Here is a 24,452-nt window from a genome sequence, read left to right on the forward strand (position 1 = left end):
TGGGCCCACTCGAGTAAATCGATGAACAATGGGAGGACACTGCAATGCAGTGCTCCTTTATTTTAGTATTTGGGCCTCACCTAGCTGGCCTTAGGGGATAATGCTTGCTTCATGCTCAGAGAAAACCCCGAAAGGGTTACAAAATCGAGGAAAATTGGTTGAACATACATAATCGCTAAGAATATACAAACAGTGTCCAGGAACAAGCAGAACATTTCGGCACTAGAGAAAAGCAACTAGTGAGCCCGCACATGAATATTTTGCAATGTCTTAGAAAATAACTTTATGACGAAAGAAAATATGAAACTAAAAATGTCTGTACTTAAAATTTTCTTATTAAAAATAGACATAAAGATACAAAATAATTGGTTTTGCATTATAAAGTGTTACAAAATGGGAACATTTCTTCCGCCATCTTCCTTAAGTATCAACATCTGATGCAAAGAATTCCAAATTTAGAAAACCACCAGCTGTCCACATGAAGGAAGGGGGTAAGCCCAGAGTGTGCTCACCCCTCCTCTGCCCTCCCCGAGCCCACAGAGAGAGGGGCGCAGTCCGGCCCCACGCGGAAGTACGGCTTGAGCTCTTCAGCAAAGGACTCGGTGAACAAGTGCAGGTGAGACCTGTCGGCGGCGTTGTAGAAGGAAAGCTGGCCCAGCTCCCAATCCAGGTAAACGCCGATGGCCGTGGGTTGGTCCCTGAGAGCCAGAGGCACCGCCCCCGCACTCACGGCCAGGTAGTCGCTATCCTGCAGCTGCAGTGTCCAGCATCTCTTGGGACCCGCCAGGGGACGCGAGGTCTGGGCCGAAGGCGCGACGCTGCACACGCCCACGGCCCACTCGGGATTGGCGCCCACCTGCACCTCCCAGTAGTGGCGGCCAGAAGCGAAGCCCTCCCGGCCCAGGACCACCAGCTGGCCGGTGTCATTACAGGATTTGGTGCCCCCATCCCCTTTGGACCTCTTCCTCACGCAGGTCACCGACTGGAGGTCCTGGGACACTCGCAGGCTGGGGTGGGCCGTGTCGGGGTCCAGGCTGATGCTCTCTCGGAATCTCCGGATGATGCTGTTGAGCGCCGAGTGCAGAGGAGGGAGGCTGTAGGCCACGGGCCTAAAGCACAGGGGCTGCACGGCCGGGAGCTGCAGGCCCGCACAGCGCTGCTGCAGGCCCCTCACGCCCCTCAGCACCATCTCCTCGGACATCACGCTCCGCTCCGCCACATCCCGTCTGAGGTCTTCCAGCTCCCAGATGTGGTCCGAGTAGGCCTCCAGGTTTTCCCTGAGCTGCTGCTGCAGGCGTTTGTCCTCTTCTGTCAGCCTGCAGAGCGCGGCCTCATGCTCACGCTCCACAAACTGGGTGAGCTGCTCAAATTCCGAGGCCAGCTGACTCCTGTGCTTTTCCCCGTCTGCTCTCAGCTGCAGGAGGTTTCTGTCTTGGGCGACATCTCGCTTCTGCACCTCTGCCAGCTGCTTCTTCAGGGACTCGATGCAGTCGCTGAGCCTCTGTCTGTGATGAGCCGCTGCCTCAGCCACGGACCTGATGTGGTGGCCCTGGTGGGCAGGGCCCTGGGCACACAGAGGACACACCAGCTCCTGGTCATCCTCGCAGAAGAGGCTCACTCCCTGCCTGTGCTCCTCACAACTGCCCTCCTCTGCCGGTGCCATCTCGCTGCTCCCAGAGCTGTGCAGTAGCATCGCCAGGTCCACCAGCCTGCCCAGCTGGGCGTTGGCACTGACGCGCATCTCCTGGCGGGACTGCCGGCACACGGGACAAGGGAATGTGTCCTTCAGGTCCTTCCATGACATGCGGATGCAGGAGTCACAGAAGCTGTGGCCGCAGTCGATGGTGACGGGGTCATTGATGTATTCCAGGCAGATGCGACAGATGAGGTCTGGCTGCATTTTGGCCAGGGCTGCTGACACCTCCTCCATCCTCGGATGTGGGAAGGGCAGGTCGGGAGTGATTTTCCTCAGGCAGTTGAAACCCTCAGGCTCTCTCCTGCCAGGAAAACAGTTACACACTCAGTCATTTGTTCTGATCTCCTCTATGGATGTGTCTCTCTGATGACCAGCACACTTCTAGACTCAAGGGCTTCTCCAAGTGTACTCTCCTAAGACCAATCGAACTGCTGGAGCCTAATGCATTAGGGTTCCCTTTTCAAATAATATTGCTTCATAGATGCCAACTCTCTGTGAATGGGAAAATGACCCCATTCACATCAGAGAAAAGGGAACTTAATTCTGGGACTCAGTAAAAAAAAAAAATAGATACCAGATAGTCAAATAGGTGCCCCCTAGAACCTGCACCAAGTGCGCACGAAGGATGCTGTGAAGTTAATTAAGCTCTGGCCCAGCAAGAAGCACATCCCCCCACCCACTGTTTCATCTCTCTGCCCCACCTCTGCCCCACATAAGGCAACAATTGTGATGATCACTACTCACCTTGGTCCTGATTCTAGCCCTGCACAGTGCTCGGTGCTGTTGGTGAGCTTCTCTCCTTGCAGGATACAGACTTCAGGCTGGCACTGCTTGCCCTGCACTCAGCACAGCATTTATATACATCCTAGGGTAGGGCTCAGGAGAACCACCCTGCAATAGGGTGGGGCTCAACTCACGGGATTCTCAGAGGGCTGAGTTATTTCCCAGACCTGTATTTTGTCACAAGGAATGCCATGTTCAGGGAACTAGCTTTCAAGGGAAGCAAGCCCTTCTTCAATTGTCTTCATTTTCCACATCCCATCCTTGTTGAGGAAAAGTAGAAATGATAAATAAACTAGAAACTGAGTGCTGTTGGCATCAGAGAGATAGTGGAGGCTGTAAGGTGTTTGCCAGGTGTGATCCTTGAGCCCAGAGGCAGGCAAGTACCCCCAAGCACTGTAGGGTGTGTGCTCCCACCATAAAACAAATAAACAAAGAGGCAAATAAACAAATACTGAAGTGCCAGACTGCACAGCAGGCTTGTTTGTTTTGCTTAGTTTGGGGTCACAAAGAGCTGGGATCAGACTTACCTTGGGCTCTATGCTCAGGGGTTACTCCTGGCAGGGTTTGAAGTACCTACCAATTGTTTTCCAGCAGAGTAAACTGGATCAGCTGTGGGGAAGACAGGAACCTTAGTCTCTATTATATTGCTGACCTCAGAATTTTTATTTAATTTTGTTTTGTCCTGAAATTCAATGTGTTAAACATCATCCCAGAGACTTTTGTGCTGTTTTTTTTTTTCTGCCACATCTAGCAATGCTCATTGCTTATTCTTCATTTATCAGTCCTCGTGGACTTGGGGAACTCTTTGAGGTCCCAAGATTCAATCTGGGTAGGTCACATGCATGACAAGTATTATCAGTCCTTCCTAATGATTTTTTTTATTTTTTCCAGTAAGTCACCAATATTTTACAGTCATAATGCTTTGCATTTCTTCTTGATCAATAATTTTTTAACACTCATTTACGTAAAAAAGTTTTCCCTCATGAAGATCTTTGTAAATCACAGTGTTTATCTAAAATATAAGAGGAAATTTGGAAAAACTAAGGAAATAAATTTAAATAAATAGATTCTTGAAAGAGGGAAAAAATGAGTTGTCTGATACATAAGTAACTTGTTGAATTACTGCTAATAAACAATGCAAATATTTTTAACAATTTCCTTGGTAATCTGCAATTCTAATTAGCATTCACAATTAATAAAAATAAAAAATATCTGTTGAATAACTGCTAATAAACAATGCAAATATTTTCAACAATTTCCTTGGTAATCTGCAATTCTAATTAGCATTCCCAATTAATAAAAATAAAAAAAAATATCGCGTGCTAGTGTAGCCCAATGGCATCTGCTCGCTCCAGGAATATGAAGAGCCTCAAACCGATTTGACCATCTCATAGGTGAGTGGCCACTCCATCTTTTGAAGTCCTGTGGAATCCATTTGGTAACGGCTCTAGTCCAGCGGTCCCATGCATGGTACCATGTCCATTATCCCTGGCCTTTCGAGGGTGATCTTTGGTCTCAGATATCAGGTTCGGCTTTCCAGAGATTTTATTTAGACTTGCAGCATTCCATGGGCACATAGAGCTTTTTGGTTATCACAAAATTGATGATTATTTGGTTTCTCTTCAGCTTCTTCTGACATTTTGACATTTCTATTAAAAGGCAGTTTACACAAAGTATTTCACAATGCCTTTTCAGCAGTTCTGATTGTGCAGGGGGAGGAATTCTAAACAATATGGTGCATCTTTTGTCGAAATAATGAATGTAATCAATGTAGAGAAGAATTAAGTAGAAATCATCTGCCTTACAGGCATTGGGAGGGGGTATATTGGGCTTCTTGGTGGTGAAAAGTGAGTACTGGTGAAGGGAAAGGTGTTTGATCATTGTATTACTTAGACTTAAACCTGAAAGCTTTGTAACTTTTCCCACAGTGATTCAATAAATAAATATAAGAAGAAAAATAAATAAAATTATGGGAAAAAATAAAAATAACTTCTCCCTATAGGAAATAATATTACAACTAGGGAAATAACAAATTATAAATGTGTAGTCACTAAAAGATAATCATCCAATATTCAAATAAATATACTTTGTGTTTTATATCCAACCTTTAGTTAAGCTGTGTGCATTATTTTTCCAAAATAATTTTACTGTGCATTCAATTCTGTTTGGTTTCCATATCAGGCAAGAAATTAAAAAGAATCATACTTTCCTAAAAAAAAGGCAGTTTACATAGAAAATGTTCAGGAAACAAAACAAAGTTCTTTTGAAATTCCACAGAGGGTAGGGCGTTCGCCTTACAAGCGGCCAACATGGCCGACCCGAGTTCGATTCCTCCGCCCCTCTCGGAGAGCCCGGCAAGCTACCGAGAGTATTCGATATGCCAAACACAGTAACAACAAAGTCTCCAATGGAGACGTTACTGGGCCCGCTCGAGCAAATCGACGATCAACGGGAGGGCCTTTACCTTTACCTTTACAAGTTATTTCCTAACGTATTTTTCAGGCTTCACAAATGTGCTCTTAGCGTCTATAATTTTCCTACTAGTTTCCTTTCTTAGAAATTCTTGAGTTTAGTATGTTACAAGCTCCGTGCTTTTCTCACATTGAAAAGAAAGTTCTTATTTTTTCTTGTTTTTCCTTTTTGTTACAACATGAAGAAAAAAGATATACAAGATGAACATAAATTCATTTTCACATTCAAAACAGAACTGAAGATGTCCTAGGGACTAAGGCCAGGTTCACAAAGGAAGGGTTAATGCTGTCCTGGGGAATGTTCTGGAGACTGTGCATGGACCACAGAAAAGTAAGCACTTTAGGCTTCAACCACTGCTGAGGGGGTGGGGAACAGGAATGGGTACGGGAGTTCTTCTGATTTCTGCAATTACGAGGACAGAGAAGCCTATAGGATGTCAGAAAAAGTTACAACAATATTAAAAGAAAAACCCTCAGAATTTAAAGGGGTGGGTAGAGCAGTCAGGTAAGCAGGAAATTTGACGGGCAGTATGACTAATGAGGTGGGAATAATGATGAAGAGCTTCTAGCAAGGAAATTGGATGTTGAACACAATCACAGAAATGCAAAAGGGTAGGTCAAGGCTAGTTATGCTGATATTCAGGTTATGTCTTAGTTGTAAATGGCCAGTGAGAACTCTTAAGGAAATTTCAGTCAAAATATTCTGTACTTGATTTGGCATTTTTATCTGTTTTTAGAAGATTCATATTACATTATATTTGTTTTGTGTTTGTCCTGCGTGTTAGATATCCAGGTTGAAATATCCATTCTAAATATAAGAGTTCTCTGTTGAGTGCATTGAATTAAACTTTCAACATTTATAAAATGCCTATGAAGTACAAAATGTTCAGGAGAGTTTTCTAGATTCCTCATGGATCAAGCTTAAAGTGAAACAATTCTAAAGATAGGGAGATTATTTTCTTGTTATCATAATGAAATATATGTATGTACATATATATATATATATCCCTGCGCTATCGTTAGAGTGGATGGGTAGGATGGTGACAAGTAATTTTCAAATACTTGCAGACCTACACACAAGACAGTGTTTTGAAAGCCCCGTTTTTTCTGCCTGCAAGGAATATTACTCTGAAGCTCACAAACACATAAAGCTCAAGTGCTCACACTGTTATATTATAACTAGGAAAGCAGACTCTGGGGCTTTCTAAGAGATAGTACAGAGGGTGAGACACTCCACCTAGCTAACCTGGTCAATCCCTGGCTCCACACATAGCAACACCAGTGGAATCCTTAAGCCTAGAATCATTAGTAATCCCAGACCATCACCAGATGGGGCCCCTGCTGCAACCTGCGCTGTGGGGCCGAGCCAGGGGAGGGCTGTCAGGGTGAAATCAGCACTCGAGTCACACAGGGTTCCGTCATTCAGGAGATGGCATGAATGCGTGCGTGCGTTTATTCAGAATACAGGTACATTCAGTATGTTTCCACAGCCCACCCAAAAGAAAGGAAAGTGGATGGGACGTGGGAAAGTGGATGGGACAATGAACAGAGCCATGCACCAGTTGGTCAGCCACCTGGTGACCCTTTCGACATAATGCTATTGGTCAGAACGACCTGCTTTGATATAGGTTTGTCATATCTGCAAAGATTGTGCTGTTCCTCATACATCATTTACAAATCATTTACAAGGGTGCATTTTCCCCAAACTGAAACCTCCTGTACTGGGAAGTTGCCCAGCTTTGAGCAGGACAAAGGGGGAATGAAAAATCAAGCATTCTTTTACTTGGTCAGTAGGCAACATCTCACCCCTTTTTTCCAATTATGGCATGCCAGGACCCCTGTCTTAGGTCGTCCGTCGCCCCGCCATGGTACCCGTCCTTTGGGAGAATGCCTTAGCCCCTGTCTTGGGTGTGCGCGACGGTGACGGAAGTTGCCCGTCATTGGGTATCCTGGGCAAGGACATATTTCCTTAACCGTGAGGAGGCACAGGGGAAGGTTCGTGACATTTCTACCAGACCATGCAGGACCCAGTGTGGCTTGACCAGAATGGAGCGTGGCTCAGAAAAGAGGGGCAGGGGTAGGGTAGAGGGGTGATGGGGATCTCTTCGTTCAGTGATCCGGGGTTTCTGTATGGGTCCGGTCCGCACTCCTTCTTCTCCTGCATTTTCCGGTACCAGTCACGGGATCAGGTCACTGCAACAGATAAAGAAAGAGGCTTCCCAGGCCCATTAGAAATACCTCTCTGAATAGGACTGCTCTTTGCTAGTTTCTCTCAGCTGCATAAAGTAATTTGAGTGATCTGCCGATCACGCTGCCAATCTGGTCTCTGACAAATCAGACAAGTCGACTCAGGATGCAGGGCCCAAATGTAAGCATCAGTAATAGTATGATCAGAGGGCCTGCTATAGTAGATATCAGGGTGGTGAACCAGGGGGATTGATTGAACCAAGACTCGAACCACCCTTCCTGAGCCTCTCTCTCCTTTTTACGCCGTTCCAGGCCTTCTCTCAGCTTAGCCATGGAATCTCGGACTACCCCCATGTGGTCGGCGTAAAAGCAGCACTCTTCTCCCAGCGCTGCGCACAGCCCTCCGTTTTTAAGGAAGAGCAAGTCGAGCCCCCTCCTATTTTGCAAGACTACCTCGGACAGGGAGGTCAAGGACTTTTCAAGATGGCTAATAGATTTTTCTATACGGTCCAGGTCCTCATCAATAGCTGCTCTTAGAGAAGATAGGCCAGAATGTTGGGTTGCCAGAGCAGCGATGCCAGTGCCGGCACCTGCCAGGCCTATGCCAAACAGAGTGGTGATGGTTAGTGCGGATATGGGTTCCCTGCGGTTCCTACGCAGGACATCAGGGGAATTGGACCAGTAGTCAAGGAGTACCTCAGCAGGGTGTTATATAATTTTTGGGATAACAATACCATAAGACAAAATTCTTGGGAGGCATTAAATACTGAGCCTGCCAAGTGGGGTGTTAATCCTGAATGTGAACAGGCCCACCAAGCTCCAATTGTTGGTGAGATCCAGGCGGAGTTACTCCACCCTGGGGACTCCACATTCTGTGCACACAACTCCTTCTTGTTTTGAGGGACTGTACCTACACATGTCCTTGGCCGCTAATCTGGGTCATGGTCAGTCCCTGGGGGCGGGCCTTCCACTCCCCAGGGGCTCTGTAATTAACATTGTATGAGGCGTTAATACCCATGGCCTCATAAATCGGTGGCATGGGGCTATAGCACAGCCAGCAGGCTTCAGTCAGGTTTGGGGCAGTAACATTCAGAGTCTGATATGTGGCTTCGATAAGACTCCTGAGGGGGTTAATGATTGGGCCAAGACTGGGTTTTGGGATGGATGGGCTTAAGAGGGGGGTTTGTGTATTGACCTGACCAGGCGCTCTGGTTCCCAAATGGGTTTTTATGCATTAGTTGGATATACACAGACTGCACCTCTGACTCTGGCAAGTATCGCTGCCGGTGGTTGCCAGGTTCCTGAGGACAGGTCCTTCCATTTCACCATTTCTTTAAGGGGAGCCGGAGTAGCGAAGTGACGTTGGGCTGCACTGCGGCCCGAATCATCGAGGAGCAAAAAATTTAAAATGAATAAGGTTGTGGATAGGAGTGCTTGTGGCCCTTGACAGCCTTGGTAGATCTCACCCTCTTTTGTTTTAGAAATATAAGTTTTGAGATGTCGGTGCGCTCGCTCTATGATAGCCTGTCCTTGGGGGTTATAGGGAATGCCTGTTGTATGTGCAATATCCCAGGTTTCACAAAAGAAATGAAAGGCGCGGCTTGTATAGGCCGGTCCATTGTCAGTTTTAATTTGCCTGGGATTTCCCATCTATGAGAAAGCGGTGGTAAGGTGATCTATAACATGTTTCGTTTTTTCCCCGGCATGTAGTGAGGCAAAAATCATGCCGAGTGTGTGTCTATTGAGACATGGAGATAATGCCGGTTACCCAATGAATTAGTGTGGGTCACATCCATTTGCCAAATATCATTTGCTCTCAGTCCTCTAGGATTGACTCCTAGGGATGGGGAATGTATATAAGGAGCGCAAGCGGGACAGACAATGGTTATGGAGAGAGCTTCGGCTTTGGAACAACCCATATGAAAACGAAGAGACTGGGCATTAAGGTGGAATTTTTTATGTAGCTGTATGGCCTTATCATATTCTAGGAATGTCATTATTAAGCAGGTAGCTTTATCTGCTCGTTCATTACCTTCTGCAAGGGGTCTCAGGAGGCCAGAGTGTCCTCTAATATGACCCACAAAGAGGGGGTCCTTTCTAGCCCAAATCAACAGTTGCAATGTTTGTAATTGAGATAAAATTTTTGAGCCCTCACCTATGTGGAGTGCTGTTTCTAATTGGGGGGAAGATATTGGCAACATACACACTATCAGTGTAAATATTGAGGGGCTCATTAGGGAATGTCTGCAAGGCCAATAATACAGCAGATACTTCTGCAAATTGCGCCGAGGTTTCAGCAAACTGTATGGCGTGAACATCCTGCCCATCAACCACTACGGCTAGACCGCTTTTAGAGCCATCGGTAAAGAGGGTCCGTGCGCCCGGAAGGGGGGTGGTCTTAATGATTCGGGGGAAGATAATAGGGTAAATCTTGAAGCTTTGCAGAAGTTTATGTTTGGGATATAATTTGGCCTTTAAAGGAGCAGACAAAAAGGCACCAGGAATCATCATATTGTATCAGATTATTAATCATTTCTTTGGAATAGGGAACGAGCAATATGTCCATATCCTTAGCAAAGAGTGCACACCCTATGGTTCTGGCCTTCCAGAGTAATTGAGAAACTAAGGTGGGATAGAGAATCACCGTTCGGGTGGGGGAAGCCGAGAGGTGGACCCAATATAATGGACCAGTCTGCCAGAAAACTTCAGTTGTGGCAAACTCTGAAGGAAGCACTATAAATTGTAGTGGTAGATTGTAATCAATATGGTGTATTTGCATTTCTTCTAAGGCATCCTCTGGTTTTCTAAGAGCCAATTGTGCCTCAGGGGTCAAATGATGAGGTGAGGAGGGGTCAGAATCCCCCTTCAGTAGTTCAAAAGGAGGTTTGAGCTCTCCCGTGGGCAGGGAGAAGGATGGTCGGAGCCATTGGAGTTCTCCCAAAAACTGTTGCCTTTGTTGTAGAGTCTTTAAATGGGAGGTGGCAAACTGTATTTTTTGAGGCGCTATTCCCACCTTGTTTATGGTGTATCCTAAGTATCTGTATGGGTGAGAGAGCTGTACCTTGTCCGGGGAGATTACAAGTCCTGCTGACTCCAGGGTGACACGGACATGATCATAGAGTTGAAGTAACAGGTCTTTGGTGGGGCAGGCGGCTAAGATGTCATCCATATAATGAATCAAAAGTGCGTTGGGGAAACGAGCCCGGACTGGAGCTAAAACTGCTGCAACATATATCTGACACATAGTGGGACTATTAGTCATGCCCTGGGGAAGGACTACCCATTGGTAGCGCTGATAGGGCTCCTGAAATTTGGGGGAAGGTAGAGAGAAGGCAAATCTTTGACAATCTTTAGGAGCTAATGGAATATTGAAAAAACAGTCTTTAAGCTCTATCACTAACAATTGCCAGGACTTTGGTATAGCGGAGGGATGGGGGAGCCCTGGCTGCAGGGCCCCCATTGGATGCATGGTGTCATTGACTGCTCTGAGATCTTGCAATAATCCCCACCCGCCTGTCCTTTTCTTTATAACAAAGATTGAGATATTCCAGGGAGATGTGAATGGGGTAATGTGCCCCTTTTCTAATTGCTTGGACACTAGGGCATATGCGGCCTGTAATTTCTCTTTAGGTAGGGGCCACTGCTCCACCCAGATTGGATCATCTGATTTCCAGGTAATGGGGGTGGGGGGAGGATGCTCGACAGTGGCCCCGATTAAAAAGGCTTATGTTCCAGCCCAGGGTTTGTGGCCCCTTCCAGTTCTTCCACGGGCATGAGAGTTATGGGGTCCCCTTGCCCCGGGGCTGGGTAATCACTAGTAATATGGGCTACAGTCTGGAAAGAAACCAGGGGGGTCTGGAGGTGGCCAGGCAGTGTGACTAGAACTGCGCCCATGGCCGAGAATATATCTCGCCCCCAAAGATTGGTGGGGAGGTCTGGAACCAGACAGTAGCTGCTTTTCTTCTGTGTCTAGATCGGGGGCAAGAGGAGTCTGGCTCCCACATTCAGAAATCACGGGGACTTCGGCATATTTTAGTTCAGCTATATCATCGCCAGCGTCCCCCTGCAGAGAGCGCCCTGTTTCCTCCTCCTGGATTTCCCGGCAGGTTTTTTGGAGGTCACACAGCTGTTCCTGCACCTGGACACGGGTGGTTGACAGCACTTTTTTAACCAATCTCCAGAGGGAGAATGTAGCACGGGAACCCTATCTGACCCCCTATCTCTGAGGGCTCTCTGTAGGTCGATCTTAACCTGTTCCCAGTCACAGATTTTGAATTCTCCCCCTATCAGGAACCAAGGGCTGACTTCCCCTATTACTGTAATGAACTCGAGTGCGGTACTAAACTTAATAGCAGTTCCCTGCTGTTTCAGTAACTCAGTCAACTCGGTGGCCAGCCGAGTTTTTGAGTCAGAATATCCCATGGTGCACCATAAACTGTTTAATCCCCCGCTTATATGCGGTTTTTCCCTTGCCTATACGCAGGCTCTCCCCCTGCCTATGCGCAGGTGAGCCCTGTCCGGTTCTCCCTCGTACCTGATCTCGGTGGAACCTCCACTTGCCGCGTCCAACGCTGCGGGGCCGAGCCAAGGGAGGGCCGTCAGGGTGAAATCAGCGCTCGAGTCACACAGGGTTCCGTCATTCAGGAGGTGGCATGAATGCGTGCGTGCGTTTATTCAGAGCACAGGTACAGACTTCAGTATGTTTCCACAGCCCACCGAAAAGAAAGAAAAGTGGGTGGGACGTGGGAAAGTGGATGGGACAATGAACAGAGCCATGCACCATTGGTCAGCCACCTGGTGACCCTTTCAACATAATGCTATTGGTGAGAACGACCTGCTTTGATATAGCTTTGACGTATCTGCAAAGATTGTGCTGTTCCTCATACATCATTTACAAATCATTAACAAGGGTGCATTTTCCCCAATCTGAAACCTCCTTACTGGGAAGTTGCCCAACTTTGAGCAGGACAAAGGGGGAATGAAAAATCAAGCATTCTTTTACTTGGTCAGTAGGCAACAAGCCCAAAAGCCAAATTAAAGGAAAAGAAGTGGAGGAAGAGGAGGAGGAGGAGGAGGAGGAGGAGGAGGCAATAGAGGAGGGAGAGTAGGAGAGAAGGAGGGGATGGAGGGAAAGCAGGGCAAAGCAAAATCAATGTAGTCACTTAGCTGCCAGAGTAGTGTTTTTCACAGTAGAGACTTTGCCTTAACCTGCACTGGTGCTTCCCCCATTACTTTCACTGCTAATAAACCCAGAGCGCTTTACAATAGAGTTTGCATCACTGTGAACTAAAGCTCTGCTTACTTCAAAATAACCATAGAAGTTCCCAAACTGTCATTAATAAGGAAGAAAATGACATTTTTCACCATATAATTTTCTCAGGCATAGATATTTTTGTGAGAATTCTTCTAGACAAAAAGGCTGGTTGAGTAAAGGGTTGATCACAGTTGTTGTCCTGAGCAACAGAATAAATGCAGGGCTACTAATGAGATGGTGATAGGTATAGCAGAATGGATAGGACAGGAATGTATGGGAAATGAGTAGTTTCATTTTAAGGGAGGGAAATGAGCAGATGTCTCAGAGGAAGACAAGTAGATGGTCAATAGGCACGTGAAAAATTTCTCAGCATCACTTATCATTTAGGAAATACAAATCAAGAAGACAGTGAGATAGCATCTCACATCAGTGATAATGGCACATATCAGAAATAGTAGTCAAAATCTGCTGGTGGAGAGAATAGTGAGAAAAGAACTCTCCCAGGAGGTTTTATTCCATAGCTCGGAGGCCAGCCGCACACTCTAGGGGTAAACGCAGCTCAGATAGAGAAGGCAGCACTAAATAAAGGGTGTTGGGAAGATCCACCCAGGATGGGAGATGCATGCTGAAAGTAGATGATAGACCGAACATTATTGCCACTCAATTCCTCTTTTGCAAACCACAGCACCCAAAAGGAGAGAGAGAACAAAATAACCACAGAGGCAGGGTGGGATGGGGGGATGGGGGTGGGTGGGAGGGATACTGGGATTAGTGGTGGTGGAGAATGGGCACTGGTGGAGGGATGGGTACTCGATCATTGTATAACTGAAACCCAAGCACAAAAATTTATAAGTCTCAACTGTACCTCATGGTGTTTCACTAATAAAAATTTTTAAAAAAGGAAAAATAACTCATTCACTGCTGGTAGGAATGTCTGGCTCAACCCAGAGAGGCCCAGCGACCAGACTGTGCACTGTAGAGCCAAAACTTCAAGCACAAGACACCAGCCATCACAAAACATGACACGGAAACAGCACAGTCGCACGTCAAGGAGGCGCTCAGCAGGACTGACTAAGAGACACGTGGGCCATCGCCCCAGAGCCAGTGCCTGCACCTGTGAGAGTGGCGGTTTCCAAAAGACGGTCAACAGCGAGGGCAGCACAGGGAGAGGGCTGGCCCAGGGGGGAGATTCTGACACCGCTGGCAGCAGTGGGAATCACTGCAGTCTCTGGGGAAAGTGGTACGAGGTGAGAGAAGGCCCCAAAGTGGGAATCCACAGGGTGGAAGGAGACCTCTCGGGCCAGGAAAATGCTCGTCAACTGTCATTTTTCAGGTTGTTTAGTCCCTGAGCCACCAGCTGCACCATTCACAGTCGTCAACCCAAGTGCCACAGGACCCAGAAAAATGACCATGTCCCTGTGCTCTGTGGACAGAAGTTAGGAACAGGACGGCAGCATCTGGGGACCCCTCAGTGAGGTGACGCTGCTGAGTGGAGGAGGACAGGAAGTGAGACGCTTTCCTGAGGGAATCGACTCAGCAAACAGCAGCCTGCACTCGAGGGCCCTTGAGGGCTGGTCAGGAGCCCCCGTGGCCAGTATTTAGCCACAGCTGGAGCAGTGAGGCAGCTCCCTAGACCCTAAACGCCCTGGGCCTGGGAGAGTGACTGAAGGTGCAGCCCTGCCCGCCGCCCCCCCCCCCCCCCCCCCCGCCACCCTCATCTCACCTGGGGGCGGGTGGGTCGAGGCGTCCAGCAGGTGCTGGATCTGCTGGGTCGTCAGCGTGGTGATGGGCGTGAGCAGCTTCTGCTCCAGGGTGGGCAGCTCCCGGAAGGTGCTCAGGGAGAACACGTACTCGGGGCTCAGGGAGATCTTGAGCAGCTCCTCGCGGTCCACGTTCCTGGCCACAGTGACTGAGGCCACGCCTGCCCGCTTGAGCTCGGCGGCCGGCTCGTCCACCTCGTCACTGGACCTCCCCGAGGAGATGAGCACCAGGAACTGGGGGACGCCCTCCTCGATGCGGCTCCCGGCCGACTTGACGAAGAGGTTCCTGGCCACGAACTCCAGCGCCTTGCCGGTGTTGAGGGGGGCGCCGCCCTTGAAGCGCAGGCGGCGGATGGCCCCCAGCATGGGCCCCTGCGCCTTGTGGGTCTTCAGGTAGAACTCGGGGTGCACCTCGTCGCTGAACTGCACTACGCCCACCCTCACCCGGCTGGGCCCGATGCTGAGCTTCCGCACGATCTTGCCCACGAAGTCCCGGATGTGGGCCAGGCCTTCGGGCCTCACGCCGTCCGAGCTGTCGATCAGGAAGACGATGTCGGCCGCGTCGCTGGGCACGTCTGCGGGGGAGAGACACGTCAGCGCGGGTGGCGCGGGTGACTCGGGACGGGAATGCACTCGTCTCTGAGGCACCCCGGACCCCCTGGAGGAGTCCGGTCCACCCAGGCCTGAGGGCTCCTCTCGTGGGCCTCTCGGTCGCTGAACTGCGCCACGGCCACTCGCGTGCTGCCCGGACGCACGTCCAGCTCCTTGACGACCTTGTAGAGGAAGCCGTGCACGGCGGGGAACTGGCCCACCAGGTTGGCCAAGCCGTCCAGCAGGAACAGGATGTCCTGCTTGCTCTCTGCGAGGGACAGGGCACGTCCAGTGAGGGCCGGAGGGGCGGCGCTGCCGACCGCCCCGGACCCGGCCTGGGACAACCCCGCGGATATGCGCAACCTTCCGCAGACCTGGGGGCTGTGAGTCTGGCAGGACAGCCGGGGACCAGGAGGCCAGGCCCGGGCGGTGCTCAGCGGACAGTGCTCGCCCCATGGCCTGAGACACCAGCAAACCAGCAGCCGGGGCGGCGGCTCAGGGCCTGAGTGTGGCCCCGCCCCACAGTATTGCTGAGCACTGTGGCCAGGAGCAGCCCAGTGAGGCCCCAAGCAGATGAGAACTGGCGGCCTGAGCAGCCAGAGGGCGTGTCCCAGCCCTGGCCACAGACCCCTGCCCACAGGCCGCGCCTCTCCCGCCTGCACGCCGCGCCCCTCCCTGCACCCGGGCTCAGACTTACGCCTCGCCGCACCCCCCTCCCCGATCCAGGGGCGGGCAGAGGGTGGCCGGCTTCCGTCTCCCCAGAGAGCAGCCCTGCCCCTCTCACAGTCCAGGGAAGCCCACCACCCGTGGCCCAACACCCCGCACCCCCGGAGCCTCCTGTGGTTCCAGACCCCCGACTTCCTGTGGCCCCAGAAGCCCCTTCCCCACGCCCACGTCAGTGCCCCCACAGCCCCCGACAGCCCCTCACCTTCCGTGATCCCCGAGAAGGTCCTGAGCGGGGCCACCAGGCGGGGGAGCAGTGCGTGCAGGGGGGCCGTGCGGAACTCGGCCGGCACAAAGACCAGGGAGGCGTTGAAGGCCACCTCCCGCAGCTCAGCCTCGTCGGCCGCCTTGCTGCCCACGGCGAAGGCCATGATGCCAGCGCGACGGAGCCGCTGGGCCGGCCGGCTTACATCATCCAGCGACCGCCCACCTGTGATCAGCACCAGCAGCTTGGGGACGCCCTCGGAGGCCCGGTGGCCGTTGGTGCTGGAGAAGAGGCGGTCGCGGACGAAGTCGAGGGCGGAGCCCGTGTAGCGGGCGGTGCCGTCCATGGGCTTCATCCTGCGCAGGGCGGCCACCACCTCCCTGCGGCCCGGGTGAGTGTTGAAGTAGAACTCGGGCCGGACTGTGTCCGCGTACTGGGCCACGACCACCTGGACGAGGTCCTGGCCGACCTCCAGCGTCTGGATGACCTTGACGAGGAACTCACGGGCAGCGTTGAAGCTGGCCTGGCCCAGCGGTGAGGAGCCGTCCACCAGGAACACGATGTCCCTCTTGTTGACCTCCATGGCTGCGGGTGCAACGGGCGGAGTCAGTGGTGGCCCGACCCGCCCACTGTCCCGCGGCCCCGCCACCTACCACAAGAGCAGGCAATGTGGGCGCAGAGCAGGGGGCTCTGGCCACGGCACACGCGCCCCACAGACTGCAGCCGGCCCACCTCCCGGGTCCCCCTGTGCGACCCTGGCACAGAAATCCATCTCGTCCCCGCCCGTCCCCTAGACCCAGCCGGACTGTGGCCTCCGAATCTCAGTTTGGGTGACGGGTCACGTCTCCCAGCGGCCCTGGCTCTGGCCTAGGGGTCACGAGTCCCTGACACGGCAGGGCTGACCCCACAGCACCCTCTTCCACTGGGACACAGTGACGGGGCCCCTGAATCTCACGAGCAGGAAGCCCGGGTCCAACAGGGGCAGTCGTGCTGGCCCCGTTAGCTCTTGGGGTTGTGGCATCCCAGCACCCTGAGCAGGGCACAGCGGTCAGGCCAGGGCACAGCCTGGGTGGCCGTGAGTCGTGCCTGCTGTCCACTGTCCAAGCACAGGTGACCGCCTGAGTTGGGCATGGGAGCCAGGACTGAGTGCTCCCAAAACAATGCTCTGAGGGCATTGCACATGCAGGCAGGCAGCACTTAGGGGCCGTCAGCAGCAAGGAGCCCTCACGCAGAGCCCGGTGGCATCCACTCACTGCTGCCACCGTCCAGCCTTTAACTAGAGCGGTGGGCTGGGCAGAGGCTCCTGGGCACGAGGCGGGGGTCTCAGGCACCTCCCCCCAGCATGTCCTGTCCCCACACGGGACACACGTATGCGGCTGGGCACGAGGGACACGGGACCCCTACGCCTTGCAGGGACGCCCCGCTCACGCTCCCCAACATGGGCAGCCCGGCCACAAGGGACAAGAGTAGAGGACAGAGGCTGGCCGCCACCCCGCCCTGCCTGCAGGGGGCACTCCTGCTTCCCTGCCCGCCGCCGCTGGGGTCCTAGGCAGAGTGTGCCCCCCTGCCAGCTGCAAGGTCATCCCAAGGATAAACAAAGGTCCCTGCAGGAGAGGAAGCCCCGGGCAAAGGGAGAAGGGGGGGCAAGGGTCGCGGCCCCTTCCTCAACCCGCACACGGCTGAGTGTGAGAATAGGTGAGTGCTGTGTGTGTGTGAGTGTGTGTGTGAGTGTGTGTGTGTGTGTGTGTGTGAGTGAGTGTAGGATACTTGCTTTGTCCTTTCTCCCTTGCCACAGGGAGCTTAGGTTGGTCGGTTTGCACCCATCACAGTGCTCCTGAGTCACTCCCATTCCTTTGTTTGTCTGTAACCATTTCTCTATGCTCTCCTCCCCAACCAGTTAATCAGTTTTTCCCCTAATCAGAATCTGCTAATCTGTAAGGTCAGAGTCTTTTAGGACACTGGACTTGTAAGTTGATATCGCCTTTCTCCTCTCCTGTCTTTTGAATAGTTTACTTTAAGGCAATGTCCTTTTTGTAGAGACACAAGAAGATAATTCATATTGTGCTTTTGTAGCTTGGGACTTAATTGGCTTCGAATATTATTCATTCCTGGGCATCTGCTTTCTTAACTTAAGCCTCAGTTGCCCTCACTTCCCAGAATCCCAAGAGCAAGGTCCTGACGAGGGACTGGATGGAACCAGGGCAGGCGGTGAGCTATGTGCTACCCTGGCATCGAGATGGGCCAGGCCAAAGTGCCACGATTTTTAACTAGAAGTTAGGAGTTTGATCATAGACAAATGCTTTCATGATCCAAAAGTAACAGCAAGACTAGGACCCTGCTAGGGATAGGAAAGACTATCTGGCCTGAGCACGGTAGTCTGAGATTGAGATGGCCCTAGGAGAGCAATTCTATAAGCTTAAAGAATTTCTTACTGTGTCCATACAAAATGATTTCTATTATGTATGCTTATATGCTTGTTGGACAAGGAGAGGAGAAACACGCCCAGGGAATTCCGTTCTAGGGTGGGTTGTTCTGCTAAATGAGTATCTGTCCTAGAAGCGGCTTTCCCGTGTGTCCTGACTAGCTTGGACGAGGCTGAACATTTCCCCCCTTCCAACTGCCTTCAGTAAGTCATTTCAGTACATTGTAAGAGGCAGTTTTCCTTTTCTCACAGAAACCTGGCTGGTCTCAGACATACAGATCTCAGGTGCTAGCCATGCCTGATCTTTGGGATGTAGATTCCAGGCTCTAGCAGACTAGTTTTTGGGATGCAAACCCAAATGCGTGTAGCCCGAGAAAGGTTTCAGTCTTGGTTTTGTATCTTCTTTCCAGAGGCCTCCCTGCTCGTGGGGATGCCGAGGCCATCCACTACGGAGACACCACGTCCCCCCACTATGTCCCTGTCTCAGAAGGCCCAAGTCTCCTCCGGGCCCCGGCTGTGCCCCCACCCTGCACACCCCCAGGAAATGCCGGTCAGCTGTCCAGCGGCCGCCCAGCCTGTCTCCTGCCCTCGCTGTATGGTGGGCAGTGCCGAGACCTGGCCAGAGGACAGTCACCTCTGTGTGTCTGTGGGCACTCCACGCAGGAAACGGCTGCTGGCCTCAGCGGTTAAGGGACTTGGCAGCCCATGACCTGGACACAACATCGGCCAGAGGGCATGTGGTCAGCCCTGGGCGGCCGCAGGGGGTCCCGGCAACACTGTGAGACCCTTGGAGGGAGAGGCGAGGCCCAGAGCCCCCACGGTTGGCTGCCTGCCTGGGCAAGACCCAGCTCTGCCCACGACTTGGGGCGAAGTCCTACTGAGTCTCAGGCTCCCCGGTGGGGCCAGCAGGGCCTGCCCAGGGGCGCAAGCGCTCTCTCCTTCTGGGCGCCATCCGTCTGCTTTCTAAGCATTTTCCTCTCCTGTCATGTTAGGCAGATCACTGTCTGCATGTTTTTGGGGTCACCGTCTATTTGTTTTGGGGGTCACCATCTGCGTGTTTTGGGGGTGCTGCTACCAGCCCCCCTGTATCTCCCATGGGGGCCAGGTTTGCGTGCAGCCTTGCATTGTCCTAAACTTGTTTTTCGTTCTCACTTTTTGGTTTTGGGGCCCCACCTAGCGGTGCTCAAGGGTTACTCCCGGTGAGCTCGGGGGACCCTGTGTGGTGCCAGGATGGAGCCCGGGAGGGCTCCCCACTGCTGTGCCATCTCTCAGGCCCTGACAGTTCTTTTTCTCAGGAAGTGAAAGGTGTGGAGGGAACTGGGGCCCCGGCACGGGGATATCAGAGCTCAGGTCTCGGCAGACATGCCGGGTCCCTCTCGGAGGGGCAGGGAAGAGCCAAACCTTTGTTTTTAAGCCGGTGACGGCTTCTATCCGCAGCACAGCAGGATAGCAGGGTGCGGGGGCATTACTTATGAGGTCTCTTGGGACCTCCTGCAGAGCCACCACGGCTCACACCCAGGACACCAAGTCGCCCACCGGCCTGGGGAAGGCCATCAGGTTCTCTAGGCGGGACATGGCATTCTGAGTGGTGACAGTGCTGACCCGGCCAAGGTGCCCTTGCCGGCATCGGCCGACAGGAGCCCAGCAGAGGGCAGGCCCTGACCGTCGCCCAGAACCAGGATCAGCTGTGGGACCCCGTCGGCGGCCAGGCTCCCGGCCGCCCGCGACAGATGGGCCCGCACCGCGCTCTCCACGCCGTTGGGGGCCGGGCTGCGGCCCCCCGTGTAGGACAGGTTGGAGAGGTGGGACAGGACTTCTTGCGGGGAGCGGTAGGTGTTCAACAGGAACTCGGTTTGGGGGTTGCCGTCGAACTGGACCAGGGCAAAGCGGAAGTCCTGCAGGCCCCCGGCCAAGGCCCGCACCACGTCACAGAGAAACTCGCGGACCAGCTGGAAGTGCTCCTTCCCCACGCTCCAGGCCGGATCCACCAGGAAAACTACATCGGCCGCCGCGCCGCGCCGCTGCCCGCAGCTTCAAAGAGAGACGAAGGTTTCAGGCTCTCCGGCTCTGGCATCCCCCGCCATGCCCTGGACTTCTCTGGCCCCACCTGCGTCCAGGTGCACGGATGGACTTACCTGGCGGGCAGGAGCATGGCGCGTGGCCCCACCCGGGCATCAGGCGGCTCCCATAGGACCGAGAACTCATTCCCGGAGTCCTTCGACCCAAACATGCCCCTTAGTCACCCTCAGCACACCCAAGCCCACCTGCTCGGACCCAGAGTCCGTCGGTCCGAATCACAGCCGTCAGGTCAGATTCTCATCCTGAGCTTGGGGCTGGGTGGCAGAACTCTGAGGACCCTTGGCCCAAGGCCGGGACAGCCGTGCCCCCAACTCTGGCTGGAGAAGAAGCTCCCCCACGTCCATCTCTCAGAAGCAGGGACCCTCTGGGACAGGGCCGGGGATCGAGGTGGACACGCTGTCCCTCAGTGCGCCTGGCCGGGCCCAGGCTGTCTGTCTACTCAGAGACCCCCCAGAAACACACCCCCAGAGGCGAGACCCCCATGCCCCATGTCTGAGAGCTGCAGAGAAGCGTCTGCTCACCGGGCAGGAAGCGGGAGGCAGGTCTTGCTCTGACGTGCAAGGCAGGCTCACTGCCCACGCCTGGCCAGCACCGGCCAGCGGGCCCGCCAGAACCTCCCTGTAGAGCCCAGGGCGGACTCTGTAAAGGTTCATGTTTCTGCAACTCTGTCACCCGGACACGCATCCTCCTGCGCCTGGGCGGTGGGGCGGCCCTGAGCTGGGACCCCCGTTCCGTGGCGCCTGCAGGCCCTGCCCTGCGTCAGGCCGCCAGAGAGCCCTGGGGAGGGTGAAACATTTTCAGCACAAACGTTCCACTCTCGCCACTGTCCAGACAAGGCCCCAAGTCGTGGGGACCAACACGCCTCCCATAGCCCGGGACCGGGCGGGCCAGAGCCCGGCGGCTCCTTCTTACCTGCTGGCCCCTGCTGGGCCCGCGCGGGGGGGACGCCTGTGAGGAGGAGGCAGAACAGGGCCGTGGCTGGCCAGCACCGCTGACACCTCATGGCTGCAGCTCGGAGGGAAGGGACCTGGGGAGAGAAGCAGGCAGAGCCGTCAGCGCTGGGGTGGTCCAACCCCCACTGGGGCCACCGCACCCCCTGCCCCACCCCCGTGCCCGCCCGGGACGGGACTCCAGGGCCCTGAGCCCCTGTTTCCTCCCCAGCAATGTGGGAGCAAAATAAGGAAGAGTCTCTCTCTTGCCAGCCTCAGCCCCAGGAGCTCAGAGCCTCGTGGAAACTGTCAGGAAGAAAATCAAAGGAGCGACTCGGAGCCCGCGGTGAGCAGAGGGCGGAGCTGGACTCAGACGGGCTGAGGCCGCGGGGGCAGGAGAGAGCCCGAGAGACGCCCCTGGACGGAAGCCGACGGGGAGATTGCACAGACTCGGAGACAAAAACCGGGAACCCACACAGAAAAGACACGGGTTGGATCGAACCGTCATAGCCATCAAAGGTCCTCACGTAAAGCCTGGACTATAGGCCAAGAATAAAGCCCAAGAGGGCCGCTCGCTGCCACTGGGCTCTGTAGGGACTCCAAAATCGCTAGCACATCTCAGGTCATGAAGAAGAGAGGGGGCTCGCGCAAGGAAACGCCCGCGAAGGAGGCAGTGTCGGAGAGGGGGGATGCCGCAGACCCCGCGCCAAGGAAGCCTCACATCCGCCCAGACGCCCCCTGTGACCCAGCAACAAAATAGTCTGATTCTGGGTTTGGTTTGGGGCCACCCCGGCAGGCGCGGGGCTTACTCGGCTCGGCCACCCTCCTGCCGGGGCACCAGTCCTGGTGGGCTCAGGGGACCGGAGGGGGCTCAGGAATCGAACCCGGCTTGGCCACGGGCAAGGCAAGCGTCTGACTCCTGTACCAGGTCTCTGACCCCCTAAATAATCTGACTTTAAGATGACTGGTCAACTCTAGAGGGCTCGGCTAAGGCATCGCTGCAGAAATAAAAAGTGCTTTTCTCCAAAGACACAGAGGTGGAAAGCCGGCCTGTGGGAGACACTGAACAGCTTCATCTCAGAAACGGGACAGAGCCAACGTGCAGTTACCCACCCCACCCAGGGAGACGGCCACGGTCCCCGGGACAGGACATGACGGGCTGAGCAGAGGAGAGGATGCAGAGAAATCAAACTGCTGTGGGCTGCTGGGGGGTCCACAGTGGAGTGGGGCAGCCCCACTGAACACCAGGGGACCCGGCTGCCACATAACTCAGCAACCACCAGGGTAGGTATCCCTAGTAACAAACATCAGGACTGGGGAGGGAGACCATAGCCCCCGGAGCCACCGCATAAACGTCCATCTTCCGTGGACAGCAGAAGTGTCTGTTCTCTGGCTGAAGAGCGTGGGGTGTGCCCAGCAGTGTGTCCACATTAGGGCACGTGTTCACCCTTGAGGAAAAATCCTGACACGGGTGAACTTTCTGGTCCACGGTGAGCCACAGAAGACAGCCCACAGCGGACCGCAGTGTCCCCTTATTCACGAAACCGGAGCAGCCGGGCCATCAGGGATGGACACAGAACAGTGCTGACGGTCGCAGCACTGCCCAGTGGAACCAGACGATGGCCCGCTTCTGAGGGGAGTTCGGTCGCTTCTCTGTGCTGTGTCCTACGGCCCCGAGAAGGGAACAGGAGATGCCGCCTCCCGTGGCTGAGGGTCTGGCCACTATCCCGTCGGGAGCACCGTGGATTAGTAGGAATGATCAGAGGTATCACCTTCGGAGGGGCCGACTGAACGTGAGGGCGTTTAAGAGCTCCAAGGGGAAACTGAGGCAGTTGAGGCTTTTGGAGCACATGTAAGCTTTTATGTGGCACACACTTGGCACCTGTTCCAGAGTAACATTTGGAAAGGAGAATCACCAGCAGCGAACATGGCGGCATGAGAGTCTCCAGAGAACGCGAGGCACGAGCAGGGGTGTCTGCTTGGGATGGGTCCTGCAGTCCCCCGGCTCCAACCTCAGTCTCCCCCACACCCTGTCCAGCACCCGGGGGGCATCGTCTGTCCCATCAGCAGAGCGGCCTTGGCCTGCAGGGGATGGGCGCGTTGGGACCATGGAGGAGAGCAAAGCACCCTGAGCACAGGGCGACCCGGGCAGAGAGCCATCACCCAGCCCCGTGGCTGGGTCACGAAATCCTCCAGCCCGTGTCCGCGCAGAGCAGGGGGCATCCCACCCCGTGGCCTGGCCATGAGGGAGGGGGTCCAAGTGAGCTGCTGGGAAAGAGGAGACGAAGCCAGAACTGAGGAAGCGGAGGGCCAGAAAGGTAGTCCAGTGGGCAGGGCACTGCTCTGCACTTGGCCAAGCTGGGAAGGATTCCCAGCGTCCCTTGTGGTCCCCTGAGTCCCACGAGGTGTGAGCCGGGACGCAGAAGCAGGAGAAGGCCCTGAGCACCGCCAGGTGGGGCCCAGCATGAAGACACTAACAATGACGGTGATGATGACAACGGAATGGATCGAGGACCCTCGCTGACACAGCTCAGGAGAGATGCCCAGGGTCTCGCTGCCTGTGCTCCCAGGGTCCCTGAGAAGCGTTTCCTTCTGAGGACGCCCAGCAGAGCTGCCAGGCACAGGCCCTCTGCTCGACCTGTGGGATGAGTGTGTGTGTCTCCGACAGATGGACGCGACACCCAGGGCGTTCCCCCGCGCACGGCACTGTGGTCTCACGGCGTCCCTGTGCCCAGGCCAGGCTGGTGCCCAGGGCACTCCCCAGCTAGCCCGGGGGTCTGCTCCGTGGAGGAATGGCCGATTCACTCCCTAGCCTCCCTGAAGCACCGTAAGGTGTGGACGGGGAGGGAAGGAGACCCAGGCCTCTCTCGGGCATCCTCGCTCCAACCATCCTCCAAGGCAAGGACTCCTAGCTGGCTCAAAGTGTATGTGGCCTGGAAAATGGGCACTGGTGGAGGGATGGGTATCTGATCATTGTATAATTGAAACCAAAGCACAAAAAATTGTAAATCTACAACTTTAAAAAAAATAAAATAAAATAAAGGGAAAAAAAAATCAAAAAAAAAAAAGTGTATGTGGCCGTGTTCCATCTCCGGAGGAAGAGCCTCCCTGGGCAGTGGGAGGAGAGGCCAGAGGCTCCCCTTGGGGGGGTGTGCCCAGGAAGGCCTGCGCCCCATCCTGCTGGGGGCCTCAGGGGCTCCCCACGCTGCCCTGCCCTGTGCTGGACCCTGACCAGGCGGATGGACACTCCCTGGTACTCTCTTTGCCATTAAATCAGTTCTGCTGTTGACCGTGCCCAGGAGAACCCGGACACCACAGGAAATTATGTCCATTCCAATTAATAAAAGATGCC

General features: G+C 53.8%; 3 protein-coding genes across 3 annotated transcripts; all 3 read right to left on the reverse strand.

The window, feature by feature from the left end:
* Window positions 1-508: 508 nt before the first annotated feature.
* LOC130028121 (tripartite motif-containing protein 75-like) lies at window positions 509-1,930 on the reverse strand. The gene has a single exon (XM_056118839.1). It carries the CDS (start codon window positions 1,928-1,930, stop codon window positions 509-511), a length of 1,422 nt encoding a protein of 473 aa, XP_055974814.1.
* Window positions 1,931-5,290: 3,360 nt separating this feature from the next.
* On the reverse strand, window positions 5,291-16,253 carry LOC130028122 (collagen alpha-3(VI) chain-like). Its single transcript, XM_056118841.1, has 5 exons — window positions 15,671-16,253; window positions 14,807-15,010; window positions 14,104-14,726; window positions 9,400-9,534; window positions 5,291-5,353 (listed from the first exon to the last, which is right to left on the reverse strand). The coding sequence occupies exons 1-5, from the start codon at window positions 16,251-16,253 to the stop codon at window positions 5,291-5,293; spliced, it is 1,608 nt and encodes a 535-aa protein (XP_055974816.1).
* Window positions 16,254-19,654: 3,401 nt separating this feature from the next.
* Window positions 19,655-20,322, reverse strand: LOC130028123 (collagen alpha-3(VI) chain-like). Its single transcript, XM_056118842.1, has 2 exons — window positions 20,228-20,322; window positions 19,655-20,123 (listed from the first exon to the last, which is right to left on the reverse strand). Exons 1-2 carry the CDS (start codon window positions 20,320-20,322, stop codon window positions 19,655-19,657), a joined length of 564 nt encoding a protein of 187 aa, XP_055974817.1.
* Between the last annotated feature and the right edge of the window lie 4,130 nt (window positions 20,323-24,452).

The sequence above is a fragment of the Sorex fumeus genome, unplaced genomic scaffold, assembly GCF_029834395.1.
Source record: "Sorex fumeus unplaced genomic scaffold, SorFum_2.1 ptg000039l, whole genome shotgun sequence".
Classification (NCBI taxonomy): Eukaryota; Metazoa; Chordata; class Mammalia; order Eulipotyphla; family Soricidae; genus Sorex; species Sorex fumeus.

Bases quoted from the DNA above. Each gene is read 5' to 3' on its own strand.
- LOC130028121 (XM_056118839.1), bottom strand. From the start codon at position 1,930: ATGGAGGAGGTGTCAGCAGCCCTGGCCAAAATGCAGCCAGACCTCATC.
- LOC130028123 (XM_056118842.1), bottom strand. From the start codon at position 20,322: ATGTTTGGGTCGAAGGACTCCGGGAATGAGTTCTCGGTCCTATGGGAG. The intron at 20,124-20,227 runs GTAAGTCCATCC...CTCTCTTTGAAG, and splicing joins GCCATGCTCCTGCCCGCCAG to CTGCGGGCAGCGGCGCGGCG.
- LOC130028122 (XM_056118841.1), bottom strand. From the start codon at position 16,253: ATGGAGGTCAACAAGAGGGACATCGTGTTCCTGGTGGACGGCTCCTCA. The intron at 14,727-14,806 runs GTCCGGGGTGCC...TCTCCCCCGCAG, and splicing joins GGACCGGACTCCTCCAGGGG to ACGTGCCCAGCGACGCGGCC. The intron at 9,535-14,103 runs GTGGCGGGGGGG...CGAATCATTAAG, and splicing joins CGCCCCCAGGTGAGATGAGG to ACCACCCCCCTTCCGGGCGC.